The sequence below is a fragment of the Scylla paramamosain genome, chromosome 6, assembly GCF_035594125.1.
Source record: "Scylla paramamosain isolate STU-SP2022 chromosome 6, ASM3559412v1, whole genome shotgun sequence".
Taxonomy (NCBI): domain Eukaryota; kingdom Metazoa; phylum Arthropoda; class Malacostraca; order Decapoda; family Portunidae; genus Scylla; species Scylla paramamosain.
This window is the reverse complement of record NC_087156.1, coordinates 5632518-5655073: the sequence shown is the minus strand read 5'-3', so window position 1 is coordinate 5655073 and position 22556 is coordinate 5632518. Positions and strand designations below refer to the sequence as shown.

General features: G+C 36.1%; 1 protein-coding gene across 4 annotated transcripts in view; it reads right to left on the bottom strand.

Annotated features, from left to right (window-relative positions):
• Nucleotides 1–52: 52 nt before the first annotated feature.
• The window catches only part of LOC135101257 (E3 ubiquitin-protein ligase AMFR-like), a 47847-nt gene continuing 25343 nt past the window's right edge, over nucleotides 53–22556 (bottom strand). The window contains exons 10-11 of one of the 4 annotated variants that reach the window (XM_064004948.1): nucleotides 22220–22422; nucleotides 53–2193 (exon numbers count right to left, since the gene is read on the bottom strand). In XM_064004948.1, coding sequence (XP_063861018.1) covers nucleotides 2036–2193; nucleotides 22220–22422 — 361 coding nt within the window. In that variant the 3' untranslated portion in view covers nucleotides 53–2035. Of the gene's footprint in view, nucleotides 2194–2818; nucleotides 12771–14886; nucleotides 18342–18420; nucleotides 22423–22556 lie in introns of those variants that run through there. The other 3 variants (XM_064004947.1, XM_064004949.1, XR_010269177.1) reach the window with 3 other exon arrangements.

The following is a 22556-nucleotide window of genomic DNA, read 5'->3' as shown; positions in this document are numbered from 1 at the left end:
AGGAGAACTACAATAAACTTCCTAAGGGAGGTGGTAATGCACACAAATAACATCATCTTTCTGTTTTAATGTCAGGTTTTCTCATAATCTCTCATAGGGTTAGACATTTAATGACATGCCTCCAAAAATCTCAATACATTACTTCAGCCTCATCAATGCCCTGTGCTACCAGATCTTCAACATGTCATCCTTGAACTGTCCAGTGGATAGTGACTTGGGACTTCCACTCCAACTACTCTCCCCACTCTTACCACTCTCTCTCCTCACCACATGCCCAAACCAGCTTAGTCTCTTTACTCTCAGCAATATATTCAGCTCCTTCAATCCACATCTTGTCACCTCTTCACTGGACACCTTATCTCTCCTTGTGATCCCAGCCATGCACCCGAACATTCTGTGATTGCAGCTGACTGACACACCCTCAACTTCTCTGTCAAAGCCCATTTGCCAGAACTATACACCAGTGTTATTATTAAACATGTTTCCAGCACTCTTTAGCAATCTCAGTCTTTCTCTCCACTTCTTCCATGTTGTTCTTACTCATGTTTTTACTACTTTCTCTACATAGTGATATGCTGTCTGGCATATCACCAAGGTAAAACCATTTAACTTCTATTACATCATCTTCCACTTCTACAGTCTGACAATCTCTTTCATTGATTCCTCGTATACACAATGGACAGCAGAACTATTCAAATCTCTTAGTCTTGAACATCTTTTATGGGATCATTTGTCACATTCCAGGCAAATAATTGAGTTTACTTGTGATTCCACTTCAACTCATTCCACTGGAGAATCCTTGTGCTTCTCTGGTTTATTCTATTTTCTCACCTGTTACCATCATCTTCAACTTGGTAATATTCACCTTCAGACATCTTTTTTTTTTTCCATTGATTACTTCCAATCTAGAAATCTCTCACCTTCCTCTTCTGTTTCAACTATTAAGACTAAATCATCAGCATACATAAGTTCCCATGGATCCTGTGTTCTGCATTCCTTTAAGTCTTCCTTCATCACTACAATTAACTAAAGAGGAAGTAATACATCCTCAATTGTCTCAAAAGCATCCAATGTTTCTCCAGGTACTTTCACTCCTGACCTTCAATGCTTTTATTAATGTTAAAAGTCTCTCTGGTACCTTCTGTCTTTGTAATGCCCATTTGATTGTTCCTAGAATCCTGCCAAATGTTTTTTCTTTATTCACAAACACATGATACAGCCTCCTCTTCTTCACCTCACATTTCTCCTGCATATGTCTTGTGATGAAGATTGTATTGATAGTTGACTTTTCTAGCCACGAAGCCAAATCAGCAGCCATCAATTCCAGTGATTTCCTTGAGCCATTAACACAATGCCTTCTCCCAAATCTTTATCCCCCATTCCCCCATATTCTAAAAGCTTCACCCACCAAACAACAGTGCATCTCCTCTGCCTTTACACAATGGTACAGTAAACTATTCTTCCATTCTCTGTTTTTCTCTGGTTATAATCTTTAATGCTTTTTTCACCTCTTCATTTATTACATTTTCTTGGCACCTCCACCATTTCAACCTCCTGCACAATGTTATTTTCTGCACTCATCAGTCCTTTACAATATTCTCTCTAACTTTCTCTGTCCTTAAGTCCAACACCTTGATTTCTCTGTTTTTGTCTTTCACATACTTTGTTCATTTTATGTATATCTTTCAGTCTTTCCTCTTCTGTTTAGATACTCTGAAGACCTTCTACTTTCCCTCTGCTGTGTTCAAATTCCGATTCCACATTTCCCATGCTTGTTTCCCTATACAGTATTTCATTAAACATATCTAAGAGAAAAAGATTGGATTAATCAGGGATCTGCCTTTGCATGATAAAGGGGAATGATATTCAGGCACTGGAGTGTATTTCCAGAGAAAAAGGGCAGTTCATACATCACTCTTGATAAAGGGCATAAATTTCTTGATTTTAAAGGACGTGTAATCCATTATGCTCATTATGCGCATTAAATTTAGAGATCTCAGCATATGTCACTGAAATTATGTTAGCAGTTGCACTACTATCTGCTATAATATATCCATTTAAACCAAGGGCAAGTGCCAGAAAACTCCTTTAGTATCTTGAAGACACACTTCCACTTTTGTAACTTGAGTGTCTGAGTAATGAAAGAAGGTACAGGAAGTAAATTTGTCCTGCCACACCTGAGTCCTGGAGTGACTATTCAGTGAGAGAGAGAGAGAGAGAGAGAGAGAGAGAGAGAGAGAGAGAGAGAGAGAGAGAGAGAGAGAGAGAGAGAGAGAGAGAGAGAGAGAGAGAGAGAGAGAGAGAGAGAGAGACTGTATTAAAAAATAAATAAATAAAAAACAATAATAATAATAGTTATGAAAGACATGAATGATATACTAATATATTAATATGAAAAAAACTACACTCATAACAAAGATCTGGAAAAAAAAAAGTGATTACATGCACAGTAGGTTATTGAAATAGACTGTCATTTTACACATTCAAATGTGAACAGATTTAGAGTAACTCCTGGTCATGATTCCACAAGTTAGATTAGTCAGAACACATCCTTTTAATTTAGATGAAGAATAAGGAAGAGGCAAATTTAGTACATGCTCCAATTTTCAGCCTTACTTTTTCTTACAGAGCTTTAAGAGAGGTGAGTCCAGATGATGGTGGCTAAGCTAACCAAAGCATGACCAAAACACCAACTGGACATGTGGTAATAAATCAAGAGCAAAATACACTTAATTCAATCAATATGAGTTAATGAAAAATACCATTGATACAAAACAGATAAAATTATGTGGTGTCTACATAATATTGAAACTTTCCATCTATCTTCAATTTTATTATGGTCATATTTTCATCACATTCTATGTTAAGTCTCTAAAATGAAGAGACTTAGGACAAGCTTTTATTTCTTTTTTGGATTACTAAATCCAATAAACTAAGATGGCTTTACATGACTGCAGGCATATCGCTTACTGCAGGTCAGTTTGCCTTGTGCATCACCCCTCATCAGGAGGAGGATATATTACAGTTTATACAAAGTTCACATGCTATACAATGATGCATCAAGTTTTGTGGCATCTTGATTGATGAATTTATGTTTCACAATAATTCTCAACTATTCTCACAAAAAAAATATCCAACTTTTATGCAAAGGTTATTTTCTTGCTTCCTCACATCTGATAACTTCTCTCCATCACTCATCCAGTCTCATTAATATGGTAATGATAGTAAGCCTGTTTTTCATCAATTGGATGTAGAAACATATTTCATGGTCTAGGCAAGGACTTAATAGTATACAGTTAAGTGGACAGTCTGGTTTCTGATAAATCATCTGACAACCCATTCCTAAGGTTTCCTGGGAAGGATACAATGCTGTACTCCAGTTTCAATGAGTCAGCCTCATTGGCAAACTACACAATAAAGCACTGCAGATTGGTTCACTGAAAGGAGTCCAAATCAAGGCTTGTAACTGTAATAATAAGTAATTTTGATTCTAACCCAGAAAACAATTCAGTCTTGATAACCAAGAAGCAACATAGCTGTCCTTAAGCTCAATCTGGGAAAATATGAAGCTGTACTTTGTTTCAATGGGTAAACTTTACCAATGATCTACACTAAGAAATTTAACTCAACTGAGAGTAGCTGATGATCCATTAGAATTGGACATTCTGCTGGATATTTTCAAGGAAAGAAGTCTCTCATACGCATCTAAGTGAGTTTTTAGGTAAGCACAGAACCAACAAAATTTTTCAACTGTGTGGTCAATGTTCAAAGTTTGATACACTTTGTTTTGCAGAACCAATGAAGCACTAAACTTGATGCGCCACCAAAGTTTGGTTATTCATTTATTCATCCTGATATAGGACAATCTGTAGGACTACTAAATGAGATTAAATTAGTTTACCATTCAAAGAAAAAAATTTTAGCAAATGTGAATAACAAAGAATAACCAAGATTTACATGAAGTACTGTACATACATCTTTTAATGGATACAGCAAAGAACTATGCGGAAACTTTGATTACAATATGAAAAGTACAAATATAAATCTACAGTAGTTTGATACAAACAAATCACACCATTCAATTAAATGCCAAACATCCACAACCAAAATTGCACTCTCTTCATGGAGATTGTTTTCCCATACAGTACTACAACAAACAAATTAAAAGCAAATGAGACATCAGATACCTAAAATTGTAAGCTAAGCATCCACCATTACATTTACACAAATCAGCAGACTGATGTTTAGCATAAGCTACAGTACTAATAAACTGCCTTCCTCTTTTCTCCTAACCTCAGTTTTCTCACAGAGAGAGAATACTATAAAACACATTTCATAACAACACTTAGGCTTTACTTATGCTTTCTTGATTAAAGAGCTTCTGTAACCATTCTTTTGCTTTCTTTCCACTCCACAGTCAATCTTATGAAAGTTCATTAGGTCACAGTTTTGGGGTCAAAATGTCAATACAGACTAGTCCTGCTTAAGTCTTTATATGAAATAACTCAATTCTAACCATTAATTAAACTATAAATATATGAAAGAAAGTGTGTGTGTACATGACGAGAATATAAAGGGCCACAAGGATCATGGATCAAGCAGAACTTTTCTCCTATCAAATCTGAATTTTCCTGATCATCCCCCATTACTACACACAATCAAACATAACAATGGCATACATCCATCAATTAAATAAACTTACTCTAAAGTAATGGGACCTTAAAATTTTGTCCCTACATCTTTCCTTCTAACAACATGTATACTATTTCAAAATATATTAAGACTACCATAACAGGGTGCTTCACATGATGTACAAATTCCATTTTCAAGGTAACCACTCAGAAAAAAAATTCTGGATCTGGACTTCCATATTACAAGTTCAATTAAATAATTCTATATACAAATACTACAACTGAAATATATGATGCTCATTTGTTTCCTTTTAACCTTAAGTGCATACCTATGTACAAGTGCAGCAACCCTGAACAGACCCTGTCAGTACTACTCATATGTCCGTCAGTATCTCCAGTATACCTCAAGAGACAGTCTCTGGAGGGAACACAGCTAGCTTGCAGCCAGTTTTTTTATCACAATTTATTCTACTCCATCATATCAATACTCTAAGCCTCAAAAAAAAAAAAAAAAAAAAAAAAAATGCAGGTAAGAATGTACAACCATCCTGTAAAAATACACTGATACAATACAATATTAATGTTTAACAAATTTATCAAGCACTATTGATCAGTTTCAAAGCAAAAGAAGATGTACAAAAATCTTCTTTGTTTACAAAGATGTTCATGTGGCTTGTCACCCAAGCTTGCGTATTATTCATGCTTGTGTGTGTGTGTGTGTGTGTGTGTGTGTGTGTGTGTGTGTGTGTGTGTGTGTGTGTGTGTGTGTGTGTTTACATTAAAAACCTGATAATGAAAATCAAGTGGTCTTTATATGACAATAATGTAAATAATATACTAGAGATAATCAATTGCCTATTTAATATTTACAACATATTTTCAAAACTTCAATGAAAATAAATAATTTTATGCTCAATGGGTTGTGATTAAAAGCAAAAAGATTGGAAACTTTATTTCTGTCCTCAACATTTTCCTTAAAGATGTCATAATTCCTTTGAATGTACCTTTACTAAGCTTAGTTTGGTGAAAGCAGACAACCTGGGACTGATGTGTGGAATGTGACTTGCACAGATTTAAAAAGTTTGAGAATGAACATGTAGCCCACTTCACTGGGCAGTCTGTTTTTTGTTTTTAATCCTGATCCTCATATTAGTACATCTTTATTTATGGAGTAAGAAGCTGATAATGATGATAATGATGATGGGAATGAGTGATGATGTTAGTGCTAGTAATTCATACACTAAGATTTCTCTGAATATACTCTAATGAGAATCACATCAAAACAAAAAAGTGGTAAGTTTACAAAGCATCATATTATTTGAGAAAACAAGTCCTGTCAATGTGTGCATATGTATGTATGCATGTATGTACATGATCTGTGTACACATGATTGGCAGCATTATTAGTCACATTCACTGATTCAACTTTTAACCTCTAAAATGTATGAAAAAGGTTCGTTGTATTTGTTTCCTTTTATCTTTCCTGTGTTATGAATGACAAAACCAGAAAGAGCAAAGAGGATCCTTCCACCTGGTTTCAACAACAATTAGTATTATGATGGGTTTAGCCATGTACTATGGGTAGGAAAAGTATTGGTGCACTATGTGTGGGAAACATTATGACAGTGCAGAATGAAGGAAACAAAAACCCACCCACAACATCAGCAGTTGACCGAATTATTACAGTATTCATCAGATCCCTTATGCACCGATAATCTTTTATCCATAGTACATTATCTCAAGCTGCTTTATTACTCAATAAGCCTATACTCAAAAGCAACTGCATATAATTCATGAAATGTAAATTATAAATGAAGTGTAAAAATATAAATTGTTATCATTAAGATTATGTGGTAAGGGAAACTGGAATTTTACACACACACACACACACACACACACACACACACACACTATCATGACAATCTTGGAGGGGACAACAGAAGTGAGACAGTAACTCAAAACCATGAATTGCAAGGGATGATTAAGTTATCACAAAAAATAGACACCAAGAATAATCTCCTTGAGAATAATGCAGGGAAATTCATCTTGAAATATACCTTTGATGCTGAATATCAATGGTAAAAGCACACTTATACTATGCTTGTGATTTAAAGTAATGTCATTTTGTAACAGAAAAGTTTTCCTTGTCATGTTTGTTTACTTACAGAACAGCACGCAAAACTCTTCACTGAGCCTCACAGCCACGACTCTCCTGTGGTGCATCAGGCATAATGGTCATACAAGGAGATGACTAGTCTTCAAGAACTCATCTTGAAGACACTTTTTTTTAATATGCAGTTTAGATCCAATTAAGGCCACTAACACTCATAAAAACAAAATCTAACTCAAAAGCAAGACACAGAATGCCTGACAGATTGTCAAGTGGAACATCATCTGAACCTACAGTATAATAAAACTTATTGTTTTGCTTGAATACCTTTATGATATGGAATGTGTAACACTTCATAATAATACATGAGCATGAATGGTACATTTCTTAGGAACCTTTCACCTGAATTTTTAGATCCATATTAAGCTTTCTGCATCGGATTCCAAGTTTTGCACTCTATATATCAACCATAATTAAAGTGAAGCTAGCAAAAAGGAATGTTGACTTTTATATAAGTTTTCCAATTTCATTTGAAAAAAAATAAATAAATAAAATAAATAAATAAATAAAAAATAAATAAATAAAAAAGCTACGTAACTACATTTGCTGGTGAAAATCACATTACCATCAGTAAGGCACTGCTCCTCTTATCTATATGATACGTCACAGGAGTTGCATTGGTTACAACACAAGATACAATGGGTGCATGAAAAGACCCAAGAAGTTTGAATTTCTGAGATCAGATGAGGCCTTATCATGAAAGGATCCTAAAATGGTAGATGTCAAATCACAGGATATCTGAAAAATATAAAATATTCATCTATGCATTTACTTGGTTGTGACATACAAAAAAAGCAATGTTTATAGTCTCTATCTCCATAGTTTATCATATTCAGCCAGGATTTAAATTCTTGAATATTCCTATTGGATGAGAATGCATGAGAATTTAATATGCCATTGTGTACATAAATATGAAGGCCTAAAACTGGTGAAGACTGTGAAAGAAAAGAAGCATAAACTGCATTTCTGAATGTAATTTACTAGACAACAAAAATGCACAGAAAACAAAAGTAAGAATATCTTTTACACTGTCTAGCAGTGACATGAAATATATAATGTGCAAACAATTTATGGAATTTCTACTTTTGTGCAATTTCTTTGCATTGCACAAATACTAATTACATTTCTGAGTGGTTCTGGATTCTATTCCTTTATCTGTTTGGCTGTAAACCTAGGACTTCCATAACTTTCAAAGCATGATGTTTGTAGTGAGATCATTCTTTCTGTCCTTGACCACACCACTTTCCTAACAATGTCTTCTTACTCCCTCCTATTAAACAACTCATTTCATTATTCATTTCCCCAGCTTAAGCAACTCCCGACTATGTCAGTTCGGATCATGTGTTTGTTACGCATCTTATAAGAATATTGCAAAGCAACCAATTCCAATGGCAAGCATTGCAGTGGATCAAACTTATAGCTTCTGGTTGATTCTTGAATCCTCCCTCTGACAGTCTATTATGCACTGGCCTTATTTTCTCCGACATAAATATGTTATTGGTTGGTTGTTACATTATAGTCATCTCCGAATCAGTTTCTGGGATGGAGATAGTTTTGTCATGTGCATCATAAAACTAGAATTTCCCTAAGTTTTAGTTTCAAGATGCACCAGGTATAGTCACATGCAAGTGCAAAATTTGTTGAATTAAATCTCTACAAATGACAGTTCTTAAATCTCTTAAATTGTATTGTTCAATTAGTCACTGTAGAGTATTTATAATTTTGACAGTATGTTTATGCACATCACCAATTCTCATCTTTCATCACAACATTTAGTTTTCTGCTGTCAATCAGTACTTCATGTCAAGTGGTATTATTGAACAGCAGAAGCACAATGTGGTGTTCTCTCAGTGGTGTCACAGAGAATGGGCAGCACTGGCAGGCTGTGAGATATTACCATTGCTCATTACCATGACATTTGGTACATTCTAAAATGCACATCAAAGTGTTACATCCTGTAATTTCTTGCATTTACTTATTTCAAATTAATATAAATACATTCAGTGGGAGACAATTATTGAGAGAAGACAAATTCAATTAACAGTGTAATGACAACAGTGTACAGAACATCACATTAGTGTACTGGTTGCTGTCAACTTTACTTTTAACATTATTGACCATACTGATGACAAAATTTAATATCATAACTTTAAGGACTTAGCTATCCTATCCATGAGATGGTATTGATCAAATTCACCAACTGTGAGCTCTCATTCTTCAGGAAAGCTTCTTTTAAGGATGAAATGATCCATGGATTATATCCCATACTATAGCACCAATCTACTTCCACGCATGCTACTGATTCATCATCTCACTTATACCTTTTCCATTACTCATCAATGTTTTCTCAAGCACTCTATCCACATCCACTTTTAAATCATGTCCACACTCTCTCAGAGATATTCTTTCTTATCTATTTTGCAACTCAACAATACACTGCTAAAGTCTACTCTTGTACTTCTATATAACAGTACTCATTAATATGTCTTCTGTCTAATTCTGAATTCACTATCTGTGTTTCACAACCAAATGCCAAGTAAAAAAATACTGTCCATGAGATTCATGTTTACATCCCTGCTAGTTGATCTGCCTTTCAATACAATGACTGCCTTCCTTCCTTGAATTCAGCTTTTCAGCATTTGCTATCAATTCCTGCAATCTTCACAAACTAAACATCCAAAATTGAAGTATTCTTTCCTTTGGCAAATACATTTTTCTTTAAACTTTTTCTTATTTTCTTTAGTCTACTTATTTCTTTCCTTCAAACATTCTCAATTTACCCTTCATGGTGATAATGATTTCTCTCTCCACACACACACACACACACACACACACACACACACACATCTAATTATTTTGCTCCTTCAAGCATTCTCAATTTACTCTTTATGGTATGTAAGCTTTCTCTTTCTCAACACACACACACACACACACACACACACACACACACACACACACACACACAAACCAAGCCACATGGAACAAGAAATAAAAATGGAATAAAATCAGAATGATGCAGAGAAGACAGGTGGTATGACGTTACTGGTAATGCAATATACAACACTGCTGAGAATACCAGTTGGGATATATGTTTAAGAAATCCTCAGGAACTAATATGTCTCACATACCACTCACACACACACACACACACACACACTCTGGAACTCTGGAACTCCCTGCCTGCTTCTGTATTTCCACCTTCCTATGACTTGAATTCCTTCAAGAGGGAGGCTTCAAGACACTCATTCATCAATTTTTGACCACTGCTTTGACCCTTTTATGGGACTGGCATTTCAGTGGGCATTCTTTTTTTTATTAGATTTTTGTTGCCCTTGGCCAGTGTCCTCCCTACATAAAAAAAAAAAAAAAACTCAACTTGCATAAAATTACTTCTGCTTCATACACACTGCATCAACAAGGAAATTTGAAATTATGTTTGGCATTAGATTCAGAGAGCGAGAGAGAGAGAGAGAGAGAGAGAGAGAGAGAGAGAGAGAGAGAGAGAGAGAGAGAGAGAGAGAGAGAGAGAGAGAGAGAGAGAGAGAGAGAGAGAGAGAGAGAGAGAGAGAGAGAGAGAGAGAGAGAGAGAGAGAGAGAGAGAGAGAGAGAACTTCACCATTATATTTCAAGAAGAATTTGAAAAATTAATGTTTTACTTTACATTTCAGTTACTCATGTATATTTTCTAACACCTGCAGTTTCCTGTTTCAAATGAAACATATATCATGTTCCACAATTATAAGATGTACAGAGCTCTAAATTGTATTTTCCAAGGTACACAGCATCTCCACATTTACCCATTTCAACACATTATGAATACATTAGATTTAAATGACCCTACCACAAAAATTAATGACAACAATGAAAACATGCTTGAGAGATGCAGCATGAATACCTTTGCAAATGAAATAGTGTGTGGAATGATTGAAAAGAAATAAATGGTTTAGTCATACTCTGAGGATGAAAACAGAAGGGTTTGTAAAAAAGTGTATGAGTGAATCTGAAGTTGCTAATAGAAGGTAATTCAGAAGGTGGAAGGATGGGATAAAGGAACACATGTGTGAAACAGATACTATTAAAGACAGAGCATTTGAGCAAGCAAAAAATGAATGCTTGAATAGTGTGAGCTGGAGGCTCCTCTGCCACAGTCACTTCCTTGCAGGATGCTTCCAAGGGGAACAAAGTATCAGAGATACACAGATAAATAGATATGAAAAATAAATAAATAAATAAAAAAATAATGTCTGATGCAAACTGTATATCCAACCTTGTGTGTGTGTGTGTGTGAGAGAGAGAGAGAGAGAGAGAGAGAGAGAGAGAGAGAGAGAGAGAGAGAGAGAGAGAGAGAGAGAGAGAGAGAGAGAGAGAGAGAGAGAGAGAGAGAGAGAGAGAGAGAGAGAGAGAGAGAGAGAGAGAGAGAGAGAGAGAGAGAGAGAGAGAGAGAGAGAGCAATGACTTGGACCAGAACTGGTAATGTCCAGTAACTGCAGCAAGAACAGCAAAATCTACTTATGTGTATTCAAACTGTCTAGGTTTTAGAATATCTATCTATACTGTCTGTTTTGTGTGCACAAGGCTTTACTACTTCAAACATTGTTGCTCCAATCCTCTAATGACATACATTATAGTTTCCTATGCAATCTGTTCCACTGTGATAAAACACTGATTTTTCTATTACAAACAAGGCCTAATATAGCCATACTCTAAAATGCATTATACCTTTCATCATATATATTATGTAAAGGCTTGATATAATTATGTATCATGTGTGTATGCTTGAAGCAATGGTAAGTCACATTTATACTAAAATCTTGTCTGTTATCCTGCAACAAGGCTGAATTTGCAGTGTACAGTTGGTGCAATGAAAATCTTCACAAAACTTCCACAATGAAAACTTTATATGAAAATCCTTGTAAAGTTTTTGCTTGCGTTAGGCTACCGGACAAATACTGGGCAAGGCTTGTGGTGATGTGGCAACTCTTGGCATCCCTCCCCACGCCACACACTCAATCGGATCAGTGAGCCACTAGAGCTTGCACACTAAAGGGGAAAGTTTAATAACTTCAGAGTAACTTTTTCCACTCAAGCCCAGCCCCGCCCCCTCATAAATTCACCCAACTTGTTGATAATGGGTTGTAAGAGGGTCATGTGCTTTGACCTTATTGGAGCAGGGCATGTCAGTAATTTGTATAGCAGCTGAACTGAAGGTGTCCAGATAGGCTATCAACCTGCTCAAGCACTCAGCAGCAACATTGCAGCATGGTATGACTCCCAAGAGGAAAGAGGGCTTTACCAAGCCACAGAAGTTAAGAAAAAACACTCAGGGCTACTCCAGGATGTTGCCATCTGCATGATCCAACATATGCTGCAGAAAGACCTGAATTTACACTCTCGCTATGTCATCAAGAGACCTCTGATGACAGTTGCCATGTGGAAGAAGGGGCTGCTTTTCTTATGAATAGAAAGAGGTCATATTCAGCAATGAGAGCACCTTCCAGCTGGTTAGGGGTGCCTCAAAAATGTGTCCCAGTAAGACCCAAGGTTCACAGTCAAGACCATCGAGCACCCAGATAGCATCATAGTGTGGGGCTCATTCAGCAAAAATAGGACCAGGGCATGTCTCTATTTCTTACCAAAGAACACCACTAGAGAGAACAATTACAATGATGTTTTGAAGGAACACCTGCTCTTGTTTCTTTGTATCCACAAATACAATCATTTCATGCATGATAGTGTCCCTGCCCAAAGGTCTCTGGCTGTAAAGAGATTCCCAAAGGAGCACAAGATCAATGTTTTGGAGTGCCCTGAAAATTCCAACACACCTCAGTCCAACTGAAGATGCCTGGAGCCACATGAAAAAGAAAGTGCAGGCGTCACAACTGAGCAACATCAAGGTCCTGCAAGAGGCCCTGAAGAAGTTCTGGATAACCATGGATGCCTCCCACTTCCAGAATCTCACTGAGTCCATGCCTACAAGATTAGAGAAAGTGGTAAAGGCGAAGGGAAACATGACTAAATACTAAGTTTGTGCATGAAGTGATAATTAAGGCCTGTTTCTCTTAATGTAAAGATTTCCATTGCACTGACTGTATTTATGATAAAAAAATAATGGGAATCAAATATGTGTACTGGTGAATACCCAAGGGAGAACAAAATGCACAGTAAACTAGGATGATATAAAGATTGATGTGACTTGTATGATAAAAAATATAGAGTAGGGGGCTCCTAGACCTAGAGCAACTAGACAACAAGCAAACTTTGTAAATGAGCCGATGATCTCCATGTGGCCTAATGCCAGCAATAGGCTTTAACTTTGAGAATCAATTTGAAAACTGAAGCCCAGCGAACACTTCCCTCTTCTACTTCTCACATCACAGTGATCTGAAGGAGCTGATCTTTTTGGTGATATCTGCAAACCAAGTGACTGTCACACATTCAGCCATGGACAAGGACAGAAGCCTAACCTACCCCACATCACCAAGTTCTTTGCCTCCTACAAGGGGTGAAGAGTGCATAAGAGAGCTTCTCACCCACAATTGTGCCACACAGCAGAGGCTGCCTGTCTCTGCTGCCCAGAAAAAAGTCCATTGGGACCCTGAGGAGACAGCAAAGATAGTGGCATTTGAGGGTTAGTATGAGGCCCAACGTAACATCATCATGCTTATCAAGAATAAAGTGCTCCCACACCAGTCCCTAGAGACCATTAAGGGAGTACAAAGAAGTGAGAATTTCAAGGCTCTAATTTGCACCTTCCCTCAACCTCTGCCACCTCCCCTCCTCCACTTAGTCCCTCCAGGCCTGCCACACCACCAGCAATGGGAGCAACACCTGCCTCCACCAGTAGTGAGTCTATTTTATCTGCCAAGGGAAGTGTATAGCAGAAGCTGCTTGAGGTGTCCATCTTCCTCAGTGTAAATGTACCAAACAGTGTATGTGATGTTGAAAATCATGTGCATCAGTTATGCCCAGCCAAAACCTATGCATATAAACCACCTCAAGTGTGTCAGGGGATAGGCTGTAATGTATTAAAAAAGAAAACATCCAAAGGTCATGGGGTAAAGACCAAAGCCACACAATGTGCAATATCATCCAGTACTGTGCCTGCTTCCCCCACCAACAGGAGCTCATGAAGACCTTTGAGGCCTGTTCTTGATGTTCTGGGACCCATAACATATGTTAGAGTAGTGAAGTCTCTTAACACCACGAAGACCACCACCTCCCCAGGGCCTGATGGACGGAGCCTTGGGGGACATGAAAGCCCTTGGAATGGAAAAGCTACTTTGGGTTTCCAGTTCCCTTCCCCATCTTAAGGACCTCCCATCTAGTTGGGCTGTGGGAAAAACCATCCTAATTCCCAAAGTGGCTGAGTCAATGAACTAAGGGCAGTTCTGGCCAATAACCATCACAAGCCTGCTTCTGAGGCTTTTCCATAAGATTATGGCAGCCTGGCTTATGACAGCCACCCCTCTATCCTGCAACCAGAAGGGTTTTGTACCAGAGGAGAGTGTGGCTGCAAACTTATTCATGGTGCAACAACTCATGAAGAACACCACACGGGACCACAGTAACTTCTCCATGGCCTTCATCAACTTCAGAAAGATATTTGACTCAGTGGGTCACCCATTGCTTCTGGTAGCCAACAGGTGATTGGATTTTCCACCTGCACTCACTGAGTTCCTTGGCAATCTCCACCGGAAAGCCACCACTAACATCACAAGAACGTCTATAAACATCAACAGAGGAGTCCTTCAAGGTGACCCATTATCTCCATACCTCTTCAACATCACCTTGCACTGGGCCTTCCAGTCTCTGCTGAGAGGTGCTGGGGCATGCCTCTTAGGTGAAACCATTAACTACACGGCTTATGCCAATGACACGGCACTGACAGCATCCACTCCTGGTGGCCTTCAAGCCACGATGGAGACTAGTGGTTGGAGCAGCCAGGGTGGGGCTGGAGCTAAGCCACCAGAAGTGTGCCACAATCACTATCATCAGCAATAAGAAGAGGAAGAGGTGGTTTCATGACACCAACATCTCTGCTGGCAGGGAGCCTCTCCCTATACTCAAGCATAGTCAAATGTACCAGTGCTTAGGACTCTTTTAATAGCCTTTTTATGACATGTAGGGAATATGGAAACAATACTTTTATAAACTAGCACCCAAACCTTGCAAATTATGGTTTATGTGGTTCTTCATACACAGAAAACTAATGCATATTTGTGCTACGATACATTTCAGGATGCAAATCCTAGAAACTCCCTATGCTAATATATCAGGTAAAGCTATTCACCAATCTCCAAGAAAAATGAGTTTGTATCTTAAATGAGTAAAGCCGAGCAATATGCCAGATTAAATGACACAGTGGATAAAAATACCAAAGAAAAACAAACACATACCACCAAGGTTATGACTTATGCCATCACTATCACTGGACTCATCAAAACCCTCATCTGCCTTCCACCTTTCTTACTATCACTCAGAGGCACAGTTCATGAGAAGTACATAGCATGAAGTCATGTGTGTTGTGGTGCCTAAATGAGGATTGTGCTAAGTGCAGTGCTAGAGATTGCAGCATGACTATGTTATTTGACACTGTTTCTTATAAATTAAAAGAACAAGAAATAGGTGTATTTAAACTTCATTGCATATAAGCAATATGTTACAACTGAATATATCCCACATATTATATTGATATGTGAGCTCTAGTATCCAGAAAGGGATGATTAAAGAAGTCTTTCAATAAAGATAATAAATAAAATCTAAAACTAAAACTAAAATTAAGATTAAATTAAAAAAACATAAAAATAAAATAAAACAATATTTAACATAGTAAGAATATTATTACATCTGTGTAGTGCTGCCCTGCCCTTGCTTTTAAAACTAGCCTGTAAAGACAACTCACCCTTGGTGGCTAGATTCAGTAGCACTACTAACAGAGTTTTAACACCCCCTCATTCTAAAATGCTCTCAGGCATCTGTTAGCTCCTAATTCATTTTAAAGCCTGTTATTGTTTTTTTTTTTTTAGTAATTATGTTACCTCAGACCTACTTCACCCCTGAAAGTCTCTCCTGAATGTTAAAAAATTCCAGAGTTGCCAATGGCTAAATCTGAGATCACACAACAGTAAACAAGAGAAAACTACAGGTTTTGTTGACTAGTTAGCTGTCATGGTTGCACAACACTCCCAAATAACAATTGGATGGATTATGAACACCAATCAACGAATTATAATCACATTTAACACCTCATATTCTTATGCAGTCTGTTGATACTGCCACAATACCCTCAGTGTGTCAATGGATTTAATGAATGCAGTATGCTTGTACTGCAAACAAACCTAATTTTGGTGTTGAAGAGATAGCAAGCTCTATAAACTGGCAATGACATTGACAACTGACAACTGAAGGTGTAACTTCAGGTTGTCTTATTGGATACACTTATATAAAGGCTACACCTACTATTAAAAAATCCTGTGTTTTGGATTGCCAAAACAATTGTTTTACTCCATGTAACTCAAATATTTTACATAGAGGTTTACTGTGTACTTAAGCATTTTCAGTCATATAACAGTTCATATGCAATGTAAAAGTATTCTTGAACCCAACCTGTCTAGCCATCTCAGAAAATATAACAAGGGAATATACAATATAGACTATCATTCATGAAAGCTGGAACCTGGAAGAAGGGAACATCAAAACTTAATGCAACCACATATACAGAAAGTTGGCAGTTGAGGACAGCTATCTTCTCACTTTCTAAGTAGTCCTTCATAATTTTTTATCTGTGGCAGGGATACCCCATCCTGCATGAAAATGGAATCCTTATGTTCATGTTTAATATAGACAAACATTAAATATAACTGTTATGACTACATAAAAGTAGCCAGAAACACTACACACTTCCACTTGGATGATTAATTTCCACTGAAATACACATATTATGTCTTTCATCATTAATGAAGTAATGCTTTACAATATAAAAAAAACTGGCAATGAATCTGAACTACATAAGTGCTTGCTTCCAATTGTAAGCTACATGTAAAAAAATCACTAACAAGTCACATAATATCTATCAGCCAAGTTATCTGATATATACTCCATACAGATTGAGAGATGCAGGATCCACCGAAATGCCAATTCAGTTGCCAACATGGACACTTGGTCTTGACATGGTATTAACACAAATATTGCTTGAATGAAAAAGGAGAAATACTTATCTGATATTGATGCAAACAAGGAAAACTTTTTTATTTGCAAGAGAAACTTCATGCATCTATTCCATGTGAAATTGCTTTCATCTTTTTTTTATTATACAAGATAACTTGCCACAGCCAACATCTACTCTCTATTCTCAATTATTTTTATTCAAATATCATGACTCCCTTTACTTTATGAGTAATATGGGCTGTTGCTCCATAGCTGTTAGACTCTTCATTACATACATACATAAGGCATAATGAAAACAATATGAATGTATGAATATCATGTGCTGTTCATGACAATAAACTCTAATCTTTATGTGGATTATTTAAATCATGTTCTGATTACATATTTATTTCTTTATTATATTTACATACACATTAAAAAAAAAAAAAAAAAAAAAAAAAAAAAAAAACACTGGTACACTTGTATACAGGTACACCAACTGCATACAAGTACACCACATATAGTTTTGATGCACAAAGCTTTTGCTTGAAGTGTGTGTATGTGTGTGTCTGTGCACTTATTAATCACACTGTAATAGGTCATCCATATCTCCCAAATTCAACACTAGACTTGGAGAGATAAACCTTTCTCAGAAGTGTCAAATCTGAAAATTATCTTCAAAAGCTAACTCAGGTACAAGAGCCAAGATGAAATTACAATATTCATCATTATATCCTACATGTCAGTTTGAAAAACCCCAAAGAAAGCAAGACAAGACAAGCTTTGTTTGATTATACGGATAAAAATGCTGAAGAAATATTTCTAGTCCCCTCAGTCTAGTCCCTTTCAGTCACCTTTCATGATGCATAGAGCATACAGGATCAGTACATTTCAGAGCTAGCTATGGAGAATGCAGGCAGGTGTATCTTTCCTATCACTATCACACATAGGATATGGCTAAAGATATTATTTTTATTAATAATCATGTAAATTCATGCAAAAAAGAGCTATCACAGGGGGGAGCTTCTTAAGATGACATCACACTAATGCTTTTCTGTTTATGTCTATGGTTTCTATGGTATCTTGCCCTTTCCATCATCTCTTTCCATCTGCATCAGTTATATAGGCATGACTATCTTCATAGAGCAAGTTAATGTCAATTTTCAGAAAAAAAAAAAAAAAAAAATGTATCTGAGGAAAACACACTTTTTTTTTTTTTTTTTTTTGCAAGATACAATTTTATATTTTTTTGAAGTTAAAAAAAATAAGGGACTCACATGTATCTACTGCATATGTTACAAGATGCCTTCTAGTTCCCTTGATAAGGATATGTAATAAATGTGTGCATCTATCATTGTATTGTACCTTGTGGCAGATTACCAAACACTGGCAACTCTCTTATAGCTTTCAAGGTCAGGTGCCTTCTCATTTGTTGAGGGAAGGTTAGTCTTGATTCCCTTCTACCCATCCCCACCTCTTATAAATCATACGCTGTAATATTTAGACTGCTGCTTCTTACTTTGACTTTCTGGATGATTGGAAAGATGACTCAAGAGGGAAAGACTCAAATTCTCACCTTACATGAAGCATGCATTGCCTGAAAGGAAATACTGGAGCATACAAGTCAGAGTAAGACAGTGATTTCTGGACTACCCAAGAAAGCCCGTGGTCTACCACTTGGTCAAACTCCACCTCTTGCCCCAGTTTCTGGATGCCCAAGGAAGACCACACCTGCTACAGACAAGCTCAAAGAAGCAAGGTCATAAAGGATTCCCAGATCACAACCAAAGAACTCAAACAAGCTCACCCACAAATCCTAAATGATGTTGCAGTTTGAACTTTTCAGGAGTGGTGTCAGAAGCACCTACAGTTGCCACTTCCATGTGCCCACCAAAAACCTCTCCTTAGCAAGACGAGCACGTCATGTTTAGAATTTGCTAAAACATACAAGAATTTTACTGTCAGTCAGTGGAGAACAGTAATGCAGTATAAAAATCAACTTTCAGTGTGGAGCAAAGAGAAAGGGAAAACTGCAATGGCATCAACCCACTTGTACAGACAAATGTGAAACACCCTGATTCAGTCACGATTTAGAGATGCTATCAGTGCTACGTTTCATTAAGTCACTACAAGAGATCTAGCTCAATCATTCATCTATGGATTACTGTCAGAAATTGTCTGATTCTATGTCACCAAAACTTAGAAGCTGTACTGGAGGCTGATGGAGAGCATATCAAATATTGAATAAAAGTCTAATGTGCAATATTTCTCTAATTTCTGCTTTTTCCTCTTCTTACCATAAGCAGTCTTGTAACTTTCTATGACTATTGTATATATTGTCATAGGGGAAGAAAGTTAGTATCATTTCATACATATGCATAACATGAGAAAATTATGCAATTCTATAAATATTTAAAGAGAGACATATGATCTCCGTAAGTCATAAGCTACAAATCTTTTATAAACTGGTCTCCTATTCCCAAATATTTTCAGTAGATAATAAATCATCCATAACAAGTTACAATCATCAGTCATCACAAGTCTGTAAGGATTATTTCCACTTATGATAAATCTAATTTGGATGTAAGACTGTCATGCATTTCTTCCATACAAATATCATCCATTAAATGATTCCAGCTCACTGGCTCTAGCGGTTTTTATTAACTAACATTGATGCAATCTACCAGATATTAATATTAATTCTCTCTTGTCTGGGTGCAAAAACTTAATATGCACTGGTGACCTTTTATACAATATTAGCTATCACCCTTATGAATAACAGTACCCAAAAAAAAAAAAAAAAAAAAAAAAAAAAAAAAAAAAAAAAAAAAAAAGAGCAGCAGTCCAATATAGAGCAAAAAGAACAGGATGCATAACTAAAACAATCCAGTAAGATACCACAGTCCTAACCCACAGGACATACAGTACATATCTTTGTATTCCCAATGTCATAAGAGATGACCAAAAGGAATGAGGGCAAAGGGCTTGGAACTCCTCTCCTACTACTATCTCTCCCATGAAGAGAAAAAAGCACAAAAAGTAATGCTAAGTGATACTTTAAGTATTCATTCAGTTATCAGTAAGATAAGAAAAGTGTCAAGGAAAGGCAGCCATGCATGCAGTGTGCCAATAACTCATTTTTTGCATGTTACTCTGAGCATACGAGTATATACTTTGGACTCATCACTCCTAACCTAGTGTATATCTCTCAAATCCCATCTGTAGCACATCAAAATTCTAACTATGAACATTTGAGTGACTAATAAGATGTAATGTATAACAAAACCATGGTGTTCACATCACAGGTTAAACTTTCGTAATGCATTTTGTAATGTAATATGAATATTTAAAAAGGAAAAAATAATACAAACAATAAAAAATAGTAATTATAACAATGATATATTCCTATCTTCAAATTCTGTTAAGATTTGTTCAACAAATCTTAACAAAATGTGATTCATGCACACATTTCTAATTTTATTTTCAAGTAATCAGCAAGTGTACGACAAATGTAAACAGGAAACAGAAGTTCAGCATCAGTCTCCATGACAAAAATTATTTCAACATTGTATACATGACAACTGTATTGTTTTAGAGAACTTGTCATTGAAATAAACACCCACAAATAAAGAAATTTCAAACAGTATCAGATCACAGCAAAGCTACAGAGGTTAATCAGAGAATCCAAACAAATAACTATTTGAATATAAAAGAATCTCATTGAAATAAACACCCACAAATAAAGAAATTTCAAACAGTATCAGATCACAGCAAAGCTACAGAGGTTAATCAGAGAATCCAAACAAATAACTATTTGAATATAAAAGAATCTATCACAATCTCCCTTGCATTTTCACTCTCTTACACAATAATTACAACTCTTGATGTAATTTCTTCATGACAGGATGAATTTGAGAATCATGGAATTTGAGATCCTCTGAAAAAAATCTCATGTAGAAACCCTTTTATCCCCATTGAATTCAGTCTTGTCACAGAGGAAGTTTGACTTGTAATCACTAACTCCTCTACCTTGTTCATCTTTTCTCTTTTTCTCTCCATCTAAAGGAGCATTTGGAAGGAACAGCTTACAGAATGAAGCACTAATTTCTCACATAGCAAGGCTTACTATATCATCATCATCAGGATTAAGAGTCCTATCACAATGTATGGCATGCAAAGTTTAGACTAAAACTGATTAAGACAATCATTTACAGACTTGATTAGTTTAAGACAAGCACTGTCTCTTGCAGCCAATAAGAAGCACTTTTTTTCTTCTCCTTATCATTAATTTTCTTTTACAATCATCATACATGTTATCACTTCCAATTACTTGAGATATTTTTTTAAACAAACTCATTATCTGAATCAACTTATGGGCTACAGAATTCTGAAATTATACAATAAAAACATGTAACATTTATACAAAAATAATAACTGAAAGCATTTGGCTATTTCAGTTTTATAAAGGTAAAATATAACAATTAATCTTTTAAGATATGACATTTAAATCTGAACTGTACATGTACATGTAAAATGTAAAGTGCTGTATAACAATCAACTTATTCCATACTTTACAAAGCATTCAGATTAGTCATATTCACCTAACTCATAGACAATGAACCTGGGGTCTTCTTTGAAAACTTGATTAAAAGTCATCCATTCTAAGTCACTCGGTGATCTTAATTATTAAACTTCGCCCCTAAACTGAAATCTAGCCAATATGGAATATGTGTATTTCTATGAAAATATATCACTAATACTCCCTTTTCATTTCTATAAGGAACATTGATAAGAAAATCTGCACTCCTTGCAGTTCTTGTGCCTCTTATTACCTCTAAATAACCCATAGCCACCCTTTCTCCTCTATTACTCATACATGCTTAAGACACTCCACATGTAAGTCATGGTAACCTTCACAAAATATAAATACAAAATAACCATTTACATATATAACTTTATACTTCAGTATAATCTCTTAAATTTAAATATCACTTCAAAACTTTTTTGGCACTGTTTATTACTATTAAATGTATATACAGTAATTTTTGTAAATTACTGTGAGCAATTTTGTTAATATCTAAGGTCATAATGGTTAGATTACCTTAGGATAAGTTTTACCATATCCATAAGGCAAAGAAAATAATGCAGCATATAAATACATTAATTTTAATCTGAAATTTTCAAATAAACACAAATTCTACCATAACACCTGAGGAACCAACAGAATAACTTTGTCTTCAGCTATATAGCAAACTACTGAGCTGAGACCTTACTTGTTTGTGAAGTGTCTGAGCTTCCATCCTCATGCAGGGCTTCTCCATCTCCCTCTTCTACATCACCCCTTGACTGGGAGACAAATCGTCGACGTGCTTGAGATAACAGTGCAGACTTTCGCTGAGCCAGCATTTGTTCTCTCTCTCTTGGGGATTTGCTGAACCGGCCACCAGTTCCAAAAGATCCAACAGGTGACCAACTTCTGTCAGGTAATAAAATGTATATTATATAAATGTAAATTTATTTCTTCATCTTCCATATATTTTCTCTCAGATTTTATATCTCTAATTTAAAGCCTTTGGAAACCAGTCAATGCAAAGGAAATGAATTACAGAT